Source organism: Curcuma longa, chromosome 2 (assembly GCF_044706935.1).
Source record: "Curcuma longa cultivar G26 ecotype Majalengka, Jawa Barat chromosome 2, ITB_CL_G26_1.1, whole genome shotgun sequence".
Lineage (NCBI taxonomy): Eukaryota > Viridiplantae > Streptophyta > Magnoliopsida > Zingiberales > Zingiberaceae > Curcuma > Curcuma longa.
Window position 1 is genome coordinate 5884524 of NC_133862.1, and position 14384 is coordinate 5898907.

The 14384-nt window shown below is 36.5% G+C and overlaps 1 protein-coding gene, 1 non-coding gene and 1 pseudogene across 2 annotated transcripts; 1 reads left to right on the forward strand and 2 right to left on the reverse strand.

Annotated features, from left to right (window-relative positions):
* Positions 1–21: 21 nt before the first annotated feature.
* On the reverse strand, positions 22–94 carry TRNAE-CUC (transfer RNA glutamic acid (anticodon CUC)). Its single transcript has one exon. It is a non-coding gene; the product is annotated as a tRNA-Glu (tRNA).
* A 1319-nt stretch (positions 95–1413) lies between these two features.
* On the reverse strand, positions 1414–6062 carry LOC141821248 (ranBP2-type zinc finger protein At1g67325). The gene is made up of 10 exons (XM_074708654.1): positions 6003–6062; positions 5235–5280; positions 5010–5125; positions 4363–4627; positions 3976–4049; positions 3675–3726; positions 3475–3584; positions 2370–2400; positions 1972–2120; positions 1414–1781 (listed from the first exon to the last, which is right to left on the reverse strand). The coding sequence occupies exons 1-10, from the start codon at positions 6009–6011 to the stop codon at positions 1779–1781; spliced, it is 855 nt and encodes a 284-aa protein (XP_074564755.1). The 5' UTR covers positions 6012–6062; the 3' UTR covers positions 1414–1778.
* Positions 6063–6444: 382 nt separating this feature from the next.
* Positions 6445–14291, forward strand: LOC141821424 (uncharacterized; annotated as a pseudogene).
* Positions 14292–14384: the final 93 nt, after the last annotated feature.

Genomic DNA, 14384 nt, shown 5'->3' on the forward strand with positions numbered 1-14384 from the left:
AAATAAAATATAAAAAAAAAATTCTGTTGCCGGGACTCGAACCCGGGTCTTTCGGGTGAGAGCCGAATATCCTAACCAACTAGACTACAACGGATGTTGAATGAGCAATGATAATAACAACTAATATTTTTTGTTTTTAGCACCCACATCATTATATTATTTTATAATATATTACTCTGTGCCACTCTCACATATGAAATTCCCTCAGCATCCCACACAATTTGCTCCCATGTGGGATGCTCAGGGAGCATATGATTATACAATAGAAATTCGACCCTTGTTTATTATGATAATTTACCAACTATGCTTGACTAACATCCGACTATCCTTCTTCAATAAAAAATGAAATTCATCACTCCAATACACGGTCGGTTCCACGACCATCTATGAGAATGTAAATCAAAAAATTATAATCAACCACTACGGAGAAAGATATTGCTCAGCTTCATCAAAATTCAACTCTTACTTTATGAAATATCCCGACTAACTCAGCTATGCCTAAGGGCAACATTTGACTACCCACTCATTGCGAAGGGAAATCATGTTTAATAACTTCACTCGTAACTCATTTAGATTGTTTTATTTCAAAAGATTTCCTACTTTGTACAAGCGATGGCTTCATCAAGCGAGCATACCTTCTTTTTTCTTCAGAAAAAGAAACAGGAAAGATATTACATAATGCTCTATGACAAGTTCTTTAATAATATCATTTGAGTATCTCTTGGTCTGTTGTTACTGGTACCATCATTTGATGTTGTTTATTCATTTACTTCCCCCTTACTTATTTTCTTGGAATTTCAAAGATTAAATTTATATTTATTCATTTCCAAGGCTAAAATTGATGAAGAGAAATTCAAATATTGAGAATCAAACCAGGTCAGGTCTTTCATGAGAGAGCCAGCCCTACTCAAGCATTTGACGATTCAGACAATAAACTTACAAAACATTTGAATAAAATGCAGTTCATCTTCAGTGTAGCTTTGCAATTCCTATTTTCATCAGTCACACTGACCACAATAGAACACCCGATTGGAAAACCCGAAGTTAATCCAATCGAAACCGAATGCAAAGATTATTCGGAAGCTACGCATTGTTGCTTATAAACATAGCCGGTAGAATTATCGAAGAAGATACGGATGAACAAACTATTAGCACAGTCTACGAACCATTCTTAAGGAGTTTACTTGAAACACTTTGATGAGATACTGAAGACTTTTGTAACAATACATTAGTAAAATTTGACTCCTTTACTATGAATCCTCGAGAAACATCAAAATAGACTTTGAAGGAACACAAAGAAAACAATATCTTGCTCGTAGATATCGAAAGTTAGAAGCCCTTGATATCGCGAACATACGACATATGGAAATCTATGGAAATCTAGGAAGACCATAACCACAACTCCAGATGTCATAAAGCAAACAAAGGAGTACCATCCAGATAATATTAGTTGCTAGAGGATCTCAGAAACAATTCAACACAACAGAACTGAACTAAACAGAGGTTCTTATGAAACATTAACCAGTTGAACCGACAAGCACGTACCATAACTGGACCAGGCTAGGTATGTAAATATTTTCATGAAAGACCAATACAAGCCAGGATACCAGATGCAAACTTGCAAAAATGTTAACCTTACTATATCCTCGACTCAGATCAAGGGTGGAGAAACTCATATGGATGGCCGCAACTATAAGACACAACTGACCATATACAATCAAGTGTGCGACGCTGACGATGACTTTGAACCTTCTCGACCCACATAATAGTCCTAGGACTCACTGTAACAACGACATGACAAATTAACAGATGCAAGAGATAGTGAAACAAGAAGTTAATAGAATATATTGCTCTACAAATATTGATTTCTTGTAAGAGAATACAAGAGAATATTTCCTGAAATTCAGATATGCGAGAATTATCACACAAGGTGAACATAAGAGACAAGTACACGTATTTACAACAACGAACCTGATCATCCTCATTGGATGATGGCCCTGGAGAATGTGATTCTGATGGCTTTTCTGCACCACAATTTTGTCGGTTACACTTGGTTCGGAATGGATAGTTTATGTTGTTGCACTTTTCACACTTCCAACTGCCCTCTGGCATTTTTGGTTCTGCAATGAGAACCAAAAAGGATCAGAAATATGTTGCAAGTGGAAGGCCCAAATAAAATGTACATAGAGCAAAGGATTAGTCAAAGGTATGACTGAAGAAGTTCCTATTGCCATTCTGTTTTGACTACAATGAGATATTAAACATGGAAACATTGTCCTTTTCAAAAACATTTCATTTTTGTTTACAATGTGATCAAAATGAACAACAGGAAGGCAATGCTGAAATAAGAGCACAGAGATCAAACTTACTTGAACCTTTTGCATTTTCTGTTTTGGAACCCTGGATGAAATTGTAAAAAGGAGAAAACCAGAGAGATCAGTAAATGCTCATAAATAATATCAGATTTCATCATAAAGCAAGAAGAGAGTATTCAAAAGAAAGAAAAAGAAAGTAAAGTGGAGCTTGAAAACAAAGAACTTCTCTGGCAGCAAACACTAGTAACTAAAGCCTATGATTGTTACACAGAAAAGAGTTTGATGTGTATTATTTTAGCTAACTTCAACCAATTAAATGAACAACCACAATGAAGATATCTGATTTTACTCTATAGATTTTATATATACAGTCCAAAACAATGCAGTTAAATTGATATTTTGTAATTTTGTTTTATCTAGAAAGTATGATTAAATTGATATTTTGTAATTTTGTTTTATCTAGAAAGTATGATTATGGATTGTATGGTTTTTGGTATGATTGTGATGGTAATGTACAAAAGGTATGATGGTAGAGGTTCATTAACTGTTGTATGCCCTTTTTCTAATACCAAACTAACCAATTAGTTTATTTATGATAGAAAAATTAGCAGATATATTATTTTGACGCCAGTAATACAAGAGCACACATGGTTGACTGGTTAATCAATTTCATCCATTTAAATTGACATAATAAAAATCAAAAGTTCAACATTCCACTTTCATATATCTAGCTGAATACCAGTCAATTGACCATGTGCATCTCCAGGTTTTATCATAGTCCAGCTAAAAAATAGCTACTCCCAACAGGGAGAAGTATCTGAGGTCAGATGCACAAAGATAATATGAATGGCAGAAAAAAAAAAATCCTACGAAACGAGAAATAATATTGAATTAATAACTTCACCCAATGTTTTGTTTATGAAAAAGGATAAGCAAGCAAAAAAGCATGCGCACACACACACGAGCGTGCATAGAAGTGATAGCACACTACGAGAACTAAGAGAGCATTTATAGTAACATCAATAGTATCAAACAGGGGGAGCAAAAAAAAAAAAAAAGAAGCTAATTTGACTTTAAAAGGATATCATCAACAAAAAAGAAAAAAATCAAACAGCCATCTTCGAATAAGAAATGGAGATGAGCTGCAAAGTGTTCTAACCTGGCTTCCAGGCCTCGGGGTGTTACACTTCCTCATGTTACAGACAGTTCGAAATGAGAAATTATTGTTGCCACAATTTGGGCATTTCCAATCATTCTCGCGTCCTTCACCTATATTATATGAAAAAAAAGTAATAATGATGTTTTATCTGTAAGCTGAAAATGAGAAGGAAAAAAGAAAAGAACAACTCAACAACTAACCTGCATTCTTCTTCTGTGAACTCTCTTCAGGATATGCTCCAGATCTAGGTCCCTGTAGAAATTTTCTATAATAGTTAAGTAATTGAGTGTAATACAAGAAAACACTAGAGAGAATTTATTTAACTATGCTAACCCTACATTATAAATAATTTTGCAGCTCCAATAAAAGGGAAGGTTGAAAATATAAGGCATTATCAGTAAATGAGGCTAATGACATGTAATCCAAAAAAAAAAACCAAAGGAAACAACTAGAGAAGGAAATAAATTCATAAACTACAAAAATATTTCTAGTTCAACTTACCATTGGACCATGGTCAACACGCAGACCCAAGCCATACCTATCGACCATAGGTGGTGGCATACCATACCCACCACCTAAAAAATAAGAAGGTAGTCAAAAAAAGCATAAAACATCAATGAAAGTGCAGAAGCTGTGACAAATCTTAAATGTGGATGAACAGCCATCTGGCATCCAAATGATGCCTAAAATAAGATATGAAAAAGGAACATCAAACGGATTTCCAATTGAAGGTAAGTGGTGAAAATTCATAACAAAATGGAATTCCCAACATAAACTACTCTAAAATAGAACTGTATTTTTCACACATAAGGTAAATAATCCATGCTCAAAAGATGTTTAAATTTGCTAATATATACATACACTAAATTCAATGCCAAAAATTAGTACCTGTTCCCATCATAGGTCCAGTGGAATAAGGACCAGACAGATGTAAAGGACCATACGGACTCCCTACAGAAAGGCGATTACCATACTCATACAGGTAAGCAGAACCTCCAGAGAAAGGCATGTCATATGGAGGCAATGGATGACCACTGAAAAGAGAAGATCCATATGGTGGAGTGCGAAGATACATAGAAGATGGAGTACCATAACCCACATAACTTGCTGGAGCATAAGGTGGAGGAGCTTGCATAGACTTTGGTGCAAACTTCTGGATATTGATAAAAGCAGCATGTAAGTATGGAAATAGAAATTTTTCCAAGAAAAAAAAGGAAAAGAAGGAACTGAGCCTGAAAACTTGACATAGTGTCAGCAAACATTTTAAAATTAACACACGCAAATTTTCTTGAACCATGTGCTTGATCAGATAAAACACTAAAAGAAATTAACAAATGAATAAAGTAAAAGAACATGACACACAAGCCCCATTCAAATCCCCATCAACATTTTCTTCAGATAAAACAAAAAGATTTAACACTTACAACATGTAGTGCATTGCATTTACATGCACATTTACCATACAGCTAATTGTAATATATACATATATACAATATGTTTGTTAAGAACTGAGACATTTTGTGGGTAAGCCTTACCCCATTATGGTCTGCAGGTCTTGGCTGAGTACAATTGCGCATATTGCAGGTTGTCCTAAATGAGAAATTAACATTACCACAACTAGGACAAGTCCAATCATCTTCTCGTCGACCACCTTAAAATGTAAAATGAAAATTTAGAAAAGTTCTGTAATTCTAGTGATTAACAAATTTAGCAATGATCACATAACTATTTTGAATCCCAGATGAAATAGAAGTTCATACCATCGGTTCTGGCCCTCTTGCCAGCAGATGGGTTCCGGTTATCAACCTGCAAAAAGAGCAAAAGGCACAAGAAAAATGACTTTTCACACAAAGGGAAATAAGCATTTTATCTGTCCATCTAATCATTTCCCTGATAGCTTCAAACTCAGCTCAAAGAATATATGCCCATCAATGACACATATATTACTACAGTGAAAACAGCGCCATTCATTGGAACCCATAGAAAAAAAACCGCAACAAATAACTTCCGGAATTTCATTGCAAACTAATCAGACCAATTTTCAACCGCTACGTAAGCCTCCACCAATGCTTTTCTGTGCACCCCTAGAAAAGAGGAAAAATTGGGGATCTTACGATCAGATCAAGCTTCGCGTCACCGAGAGACAGCCATCTCTGATGGTTGCATCAATTCAGTGGGAAATTATCTCATAAAAAAGGAAGACTAAGATCCATTAGAAAGTCTGGAATTACTGGATAAATAATTCCATAGAAAAAGTCGAAACCACTCGACTAACTCTAAGATCCAGCATTGAAAACAAACAAAAAGAGGAACATCCGAAATAGACTCACTACTTGTATAATCCGCGCGAATCTGGAACTGCAAAACTCCAAAATCAATTGTCCACATCATTGAAAACGTGGGCACAAGCAAGCGAGTAAGGAAATCGAGGAACGCATAACTTCGAGGACAGAAAACGATGCAGCAGAGAAAGGATGCATAAATAAAGAGAAGCGAAAATCCAATCAACAAGTAGAAAGGTAAAGCACCTGAGACATCGTAGCGAATCGGGAAGGGCTCCGTTCTCTGCGAGATAAAAATCGAGAAAGTTTGAGGAAGGAATTAGGGTTCTTCGGCAGCCGAGATTTAAAATTATCCCAGCTTCGATTCTTTTTTCCCAAACGGTCCAAATTAAATTTGCATATTACATTTATACCCTATCCCAGTAAGTTTGAAGGAGTTAATTGTTATTATTAACAAATAAGAGGCTAAAGTGAAAAGTCCTCCTTGTGGAAAACGGTTCTCCCAGCTATTCAAACCCACACGCGTTTCCCGTATTGGATCTTATATGGGCCCCCATACGGACGAATCACAGAGCGGGTACCTTTGTGAGCACGGACATCCGCGTTCGTGAATTATTTTTACCACGATCAGTGTTATAAATGAGTCTGCTTACGTAATCCGAGAGATCAAGTTAAACGCACAGAAGGTTCTGGAGTGGAGAGGGAAATGGCGGAGCGAGGCCTCCCCGATCAATCGTCGCTGGAGGGTAAGGTGGCCGGCGTCGAGGTGGTCTCGTCGGAGCCGAGGTCGTTCAAGATGGATCGGACGTCGCCGGAGGCGGCCGTGCTCAGAGACGCTGTGTCCCGCAAGCTCCTTGACTTTCTAGGGGCTTACTCCGACGACGTCCTCACGGTACAAGATCTCACCACCCGGCATACGATTTCCTGTTAACTTAGGTTTTGTGTATATATTATGCATCTGGCAATGATCATGCTTCACTATGGAGATTTTTCGGATAGGGTTTTGGTTTGAGTTGGGTTTTTTTTATCCCTTGGATTGGGTGGGAAAGACGCTGTGTCCCGCAAGCTCCTTGACTTTCTAGGGGCTTACTCCGACGACGTCCTCACGGTACAAGATCTCACCACCTGGCATGCGATTTCCTGTTAACTTAGGTTTTGTGATATATTATGCATCTGGCAATGATCTTGCTTCACTATGGAGTTTTTTCGGATAGGGTTTTGATTTGAGTTGGGTTTTTTTTTTTTATACTTTGGATTGGGTGGGAAAGACCGGGATTGGGATCTTGGAGAATTTACTCTGAATTATGCTCGCTAGTTAAGAACGGAGATTGTTGCTGTATTAATGACTAGATATAGTTCGGATACCAGGATAGACCTGTTCCGCCCAATTCCACGCTAAAAGTGGACAAGCGCGAAAAGAGGGAACTTTTTCATTTCATGATGCTGGAACAACGAATACATTAATAGTGAGTGATTGGGAAATGCTCAATCAAACTGGAAGAATGCATGTGTTTGTCTTGAGCAGACGATATCACTCACATTAGCTCCTGTTTACATCCTGATTTTCAAGCAAGCAGCAGAGGATACCATGGCTGGCTGCTGTAGGGTTTGCTCTGGGCTATTCTTCCACCTATAATAATTAATATGGAACTTCTTGCTTCTTTGAAGACCAAATAGTCATAGAACACTCATGTTGCATAAATACTTTTGTGCTTCATTTTTAAAATTGCTTCATTGAGTTTCTTTTTAATTGATCAGAATTTTTTGTTAGGGTGATAAAAGGTGGATTACAGACAGAACTTTTCTCATAGTTCATTGTTGTGCATGGAGTAATGGGGATGCTATTCAAATGTTGATAATAGGAGAGCAACAAATAAAATAAAACATGGTGGCAGATGCAACAAAAAAAAATTGTGTGTGTGTGTGTGGCTGTGGGGGAGAGAGGAGGGGTTTGTGGTAAATAATATACTTGCTTTTTCTTTGTCTATTTGGTAAAACTAGTTTAATCTAATCAATATTAACTTGATATCTTGAATTTTAACAAGCTGGTGATCTATTTAGCGTGCTTGATCTGTATGAGGCCATTAGTAGACTGTAGATCTCATGTTGTCCTTTCTGTATAAAGCTTATGTGGCTGTGTAAACGGCTTAGGATGAAGCTTTTTAAATCAATGCTAATAATAGTAGTTTCATGTGATCAATAATACATGATTTAGTCTTTATGTATTTAAAAATAATATTTATTCATCAATTAGGTGAAATAATAATGAGCTTCTGATTCATCATTAGCAAGTCATGTTAGTTTTAACTATTTAGGGTTGGCTATATTGGTTACATGAATTTCAGGATTTCATCACTCCAAGGTTTTATCATTAATAATATCTAGATGACTAGATCTCTTAGATCATGTTTGAGCACCATCCGAATTTTTTATTAAAGAAGTTATTGTTAAATAATTTCCTAAGTGTTTTAGTATGGTGGGATGGAATAAGTTGTTATTTGCATATCCAGGAGTACATCATTATTCTTGTTTGCAATGGGAAACATCAAAATCAAGCCCGAGATGAACTGGAGGCATTTCTTGGCAATGAAAGTGAAAACTTTGTAGCATGGTATTTTATTTTTTAATAAACAAATATGTTGGTGTTTTATGTGGTTAGTATTGCTTATCTATGTTAACTATCATTTCGTGCAGGCTCTGGAATTATCTATCACTTCAAACTAGTGCTTCAAAGACTCCTATTCACTGTTTAGATGAAACAACTAAGGTAATCTCCATACTATGTCAAGGCATAGGAAGTTATTGGCATTAAAATTTGAGTAATTGCTACTGGTGAAGCCTCATTAGCTCTTGGGTTACTTTCATAGGTAGTGAGCACATGGGACAATCTATGCTTAACTGGGGTGTATCATATGCGGATAGACAATGATACTTGCCATTTATGCTTCATTATACCATGTAAATTAAACTTGTTTTGAGCAAATCTGATTGCTTGATTTTGTTATGATTAAGGAGAAGAATTACTAATTAATTGAAATGGAAAAAAATGATTTCTAGCAGCACAGGTATATTACAAATTTCTAGATTACTATGGGTGGAAGAAGACTCACAGTAGCTCTTGCTTGCTGGTGCCAAGGAGTCCCATGGGTCGTTAGAGCAATAGGATGAAGGTTCAAGTGAAGAAATTTTAGTTGCTTATTTAGAGAAAACTTTAGAAGCATTTTAGAGAATCCTAAGATGAAGCAATATAGAAAGCTAAAGATTGCAATGGTTACTGATGGCAATCTTTAATAGGACCGACATTTTAGTTCATGTAAAGCTTCTATTGGATTTCTAAAGCAATGAATTTTGGAACAACTTGGCATACTGTTGTTTTCATGGGCAAGTGTCTAAGCTCCTAGTCCTCTGTCTGGTGCTAGTTTGATGATAGGTCCATGATGGCACTGCCAGGACTGTTGGGCTATTGTTTCCCTTTCTCAGGATTTGAAAAAACTTAGTTCATCTTGCATCCTAACGATAATTATTCATGTATTCTTTGTATTCTATATTTCAGTCTAAAGGTGATTATTCTGATCTATCAAATAATGAAGAAAACTTGAGCCATGCAAACAACATTAATGATTTAGAGAGCCATAAAGGTTGGTGTCCTAGTGAAATTGCTTCCATCAAAGTGCTTGCTGATAGGCCACAGAAACGAACACATGCAGTCAATAGTGTGGTTCATACAGACAACATTAATCAGACTCAAAATGGATTCACAATGTTTGCAGATGCTAGTTTGATATCCTGTACTAAAAAATTTTCTGGTGGTGAGCAATGCCTAGAAAGACAAAATCATCATTGGAAGGTTGATTGGCTAAGCCCTTTGTCTTAGTTCTCACATTATTTTCTAGAAGGGCTCCACTATCTAACTTCATCATTCATATGTTAGAGCAGATAGCCAAAAATAGCTCAAGTGCATTGCCTCGTCAACCTTCGCATGTGCCAAAGTCAGAAACAGTCATGAGGAATTCACAAGCAATTGGTAGAGGCAAGTCCTTTTCCTTTAAAAAAAATCATTTTCCTGTTTTTTACCATTGTAAAATCTAAGACAATTTTCACTTCTCTGCTTTGATAGACAATTTTGAAAAAAGATAAACAAGTCTGCAAAATTTTTGCCCTTATATATGTATCTGATACAGTGTTCTACCTTTTTTTCATACAGAAGATACTAACCATGAGGCTCTTTCCAATAGAAGTGCTATTCCAAGTGAACCATCTGGAAATGATGCAGATGCCATAGAGGCACAGATTACAGAGGCTCGTGGTAATGTTTGGGATAGGCTCGGGAAGCCATGCAAAGAAAATGAGTCCTTATTAAGAGGTGGAAGACACTATCTCACTAGAACAGAAAAACTAAAACCTCAAACCGAAGAGATTCAAGACTTGAAGCATGCATTACTTGAGCCATATGCAACTTTTAGTGGCAATAACACTGAAAGGAGCACAGTATTTGATAAAGGTCATAAAAGGAGACTTGTGACCAGCAGTTCTCAAAGACATGATTTACCGGAGGTGAATAAGCAGCACTCATTTGAACCAGTAGATAAATTGCAAAAGACAAGACATGGTGGCATTGCTTCTGGCCATATGTCTGCCTCTTTTTCAGGCAGTGAGGAAAGCCATCTGCAAACTAAAGAGGCATTACAAAAGGCAAGAGGTTCTGTACCCAATAAGTGCCAATATTTGTCTATTCGTAATGAGTCAGCAATAGTGAAAAATAATACTGTGAAGTTTCTGAAGCCAACATGTACTTCAGCATCATCTTTAAGTGAGCAGAACAAACAGTCTGATAAAGTAGTCCAATCTGTACAAAAGAAGAATACCTCAGAAACAACTATGATACAGAATGCAGTTCCGTGTAGTCTAACATCAGAAAAGCCTGAATCCTTGAAGTTTGCAAATGGAAACAGTGAACCCCAGCCCATCCAAACTGTGAGCAACTGTGGTGTGTGAAACTTAAAAAATTTTAAACTACTATTATATTATGTTTCTTTGATTTCCTAATGCAGGAAATAACTGATGTAAAATTAAAGCTGCAAAAAGTGGAAAAGGATATGCAAAAGCTCCGCTCAAAGCAGGCAGCTTTGATTGACTCAAAATCCAATATCCCATCAGGTCATTGATGCACTATGGAATGTCTTTCAGTCAAACCTTGAAACATGTATTGTTTATTTTCCTGATTCTATAAGTTGAAGGCACTTGTGATTTTCAGTTTACAATATTTAGAATTCATATGCATGATTGCAGTTACTGGATTCAACACATCTCACAGTAGGTTAGGCATGATTCTCACTAATGTTTCTCTATGGTATGTCTGGATTTACTGGCAAGCTTTGATGCTGGTCGGTAATAAGTTATAGCATCAATAGTGATTTGTTTAGGTATTGAACTATTGATACACCATCATCAGAGTATGTTTCACTCTGTGAATGCATTTTGCACATTGCTGCAGCTTGGTTTTGCTATTCATGGTTCTCTGTGGTTGTATGAATACATGGATAGATCTGTGTCAAAACTCAGAAGCATAGTCCAATATTTATTAATATTATAATAATTCTTATTTTCAATAGTTTACTAACTTTCCTCTTCTGTGATGGATGATAAAGAGAATCATTTGCTTGGTTGGATTTGTACTTCAGCGTTGTAATGCAAGGGCATACCACAATGTTCTTGACTTGTTGCTTGCAATCTGTTTTGCTTTTCCATATTTAATATCTCACTCTTAATGTGAACTTCCATTATGTTATGGACAACATCTATTTGGCAATATTGGTGGTGATTTTTTATAATTATCATTTATTGCAGTAACCGTATTTCCTCTTGTTCAATGCTCTTTCTTTTTCCATGTTGAACTAATGTTTTAAATTTTATACATGATTTGTTTTGGTGGATTGATTTTGTTCAAAATACCTTTGTAGGGTATCAAGTTTCGCTATTCTCTTTAATAACCATCATTCTTTGAACTAGTTAGCAAACGAATGTTTGGCTAATATGATGTGTATTGAGCTCTTGGCATCTGTCACTTGCAGAAGTAGTCACTGAGGCTGAGTTCCTTGTTTTGCAGGTCTGCACAACAACACAAAGGAAGATGTTGAGTCAAGAACTGTCTTTGTCACTAATGTAAATCAGCAAAACAATTGGTTTTTTATACTTATTTCTTCTATAATTGCTTATTTTCATTTGTTTGGCAAATATTCTGACATTCACATGATATTTTGTTATACAATCACATTGGATTCTTCAGCATGTCTGCATTTCAAAATTCAGATGTACTTGAATTTCTGTTCTCAGCTTGTGTAGCTTCAAATTTGAGGCATGCATGTAGATGATTCTAATGCCCCAATTTATTAATCATGCTTGCTTTATGTTCTTAATAAAACAATTTGATGGTTATGAGGATGGTAAATCTGTTTGTAAAATTCCATGGGGTAATCACCTTCCAATTCCAAACTATTTTGGACTATCTGAGTAACTTTAAATTAGTTATATAAAGTATGCTATACTTTTTTTGTGTGCGTCTTTCTTTCCTCTCTACAAATTCAATAACCATTAATTCATCTGATGGAAATTTGAAATATATTAGCATGATGTCCATATCATGTTTTGCAATTTGTACGTTGATAGTAAGTTATTGAATTAGAACATAAGATTCATATGGAAACAATACACGTCCTTGGGGATCTGATACTTTTGATGCAGGTACATTTTGCAGCTACAAGAGAAGCATTGTTTTCTCATTTTACCAAGTGTGGCCCTATTGTTAGAGTTAACTTGCTAACTGACGTGCTAACCGGCCATCCAAAAGGGTAAAGCTTTGCAGCTTTCATTCATTCCTTCCAGATATATTCATCTGCTGTCAATCAACATGAATGTGCTGATATGAATGAAACTAAGCAATTATCTTTTTAATCCAGCGAAGCGTATATTATCTTTGCCAACAAAGAGTCCGTTGACAAGGCAATATTATTGAGTGAAACCTCATTCTTTTCTCGGATACTGGTGGTATGTTGAAACTCGATTTGCACCATTGCATAAATTACATTATTGCTTACCCTACAACTAAATCAGATATTTCATGGTGTTTCCTAAGTTTTATTCTGAGTACTGCTATTGAATTTTGTGACTCTTGTGGGCACATGCACTAAACCTTCAACTATGGGCTTCATTTATTACACCTGTGGCAGTTAGTAATGGAATGGAATGGGAAGATCATTTGTCTATGACTCCATTTGATCATTCTACCTCTACCATAAACCATTTTCTCATCAATTTTAAAGTCTAAAATAGAGCTATATGAAATGGCCAGTCTGACTAGGCAAGACTAGTCAAGCAAGATGACCAAGATGGGCAAATCAAGTGGGCCAGGAGATCCATGGAACTAAGTGGACCCAAGCATGATAGATAGGTCGAGTAAGTTAGACAGGATGGATAAACTAGACAAGCAAAATATAACATAGGGGGTGTCAGGTAGGGCATGCCAAATAAATAAGGTGGGCCATGCAATTTGGTTGTGTGGGACCCGCTGGGTGGGCTGTGCTAGGATTTGGCGACCCAGGTGGAATAGGTTGACTAAGTCAAAATAGATTGAATCCTTTCGCTTGTCATTTTATTCCATTAATGCAGCCTATTTTGCATGAATCCTTAGGGACGAGTATTGAACATTGGCATGGATGGAGTGTCCAACACAGTTATTTCTTAATTTTTGTTTTGCGCAAGGTGAATAAGGGCATGGGTTTTAGAGAGTCTGGCTTGTGCACAAGTATGGAAGGAAGGGATATGATGAGTCCAAGTAATAAAAATATAACAAAACATGGGAGTGTGTTTGCTTATTATTTCATTAGATTCCATTCTCATTTTTCATTTCCTATCCACGCTATTTCTTTCCCTTCTACCAGATAAATCCTAAGAAGAAATCAAGTCTTATGTAACAATGGCTACTTATCAAGGGCATAGCTGTTGAATTCTTTGTTAATGTTGTTCTATGTGTCCTAATCAGGTAACACGAAAATCAGAAATGGCCACAGGATCAGAACCAACACAGCTTTTTTGCGAAGGTTCCACAGTCATGCTATCCCCTGTCTCAGAAAGGTGCCTTCCATGCACATTATACACATACTCACTTCCAATGGAAACGGGAGGAGTGAGCGAGCATGCTAGGTGAGCTCTTTCTTTACCCACCTTTGCAAGAAAAAAGAAAGAGCTAAAGATCTTCGGTTATTGGTGAATAGATGACAAATTCATCTGATCCTAGACAAAGCATTTCATCTATCGATCAAAATCAGGCTCCCTGGGATGGAGAAGCAAGCAGAGCAGCGAGGATAACCAAAGAACCCAGTTGAGGCAGGCTTATTTATGAAATGTGTTATGTCAGCACCATTATGCTCATGCATAAACCATTCAAGTGAACTGTCTAGTTCCCAGAAACAAACATCTCATGTGAGCTTACTTCACATGCACATTTGCAATCTAAGATATAAAAATTGTGTTCTTTCCCTTGATTGAGCTAGGTTTTCGGTGTCAATCATGTTGATGACAAGCAATTACCCATTCGAGCCATCACTTGTGCCAGTGCCACCCTAGTTATAA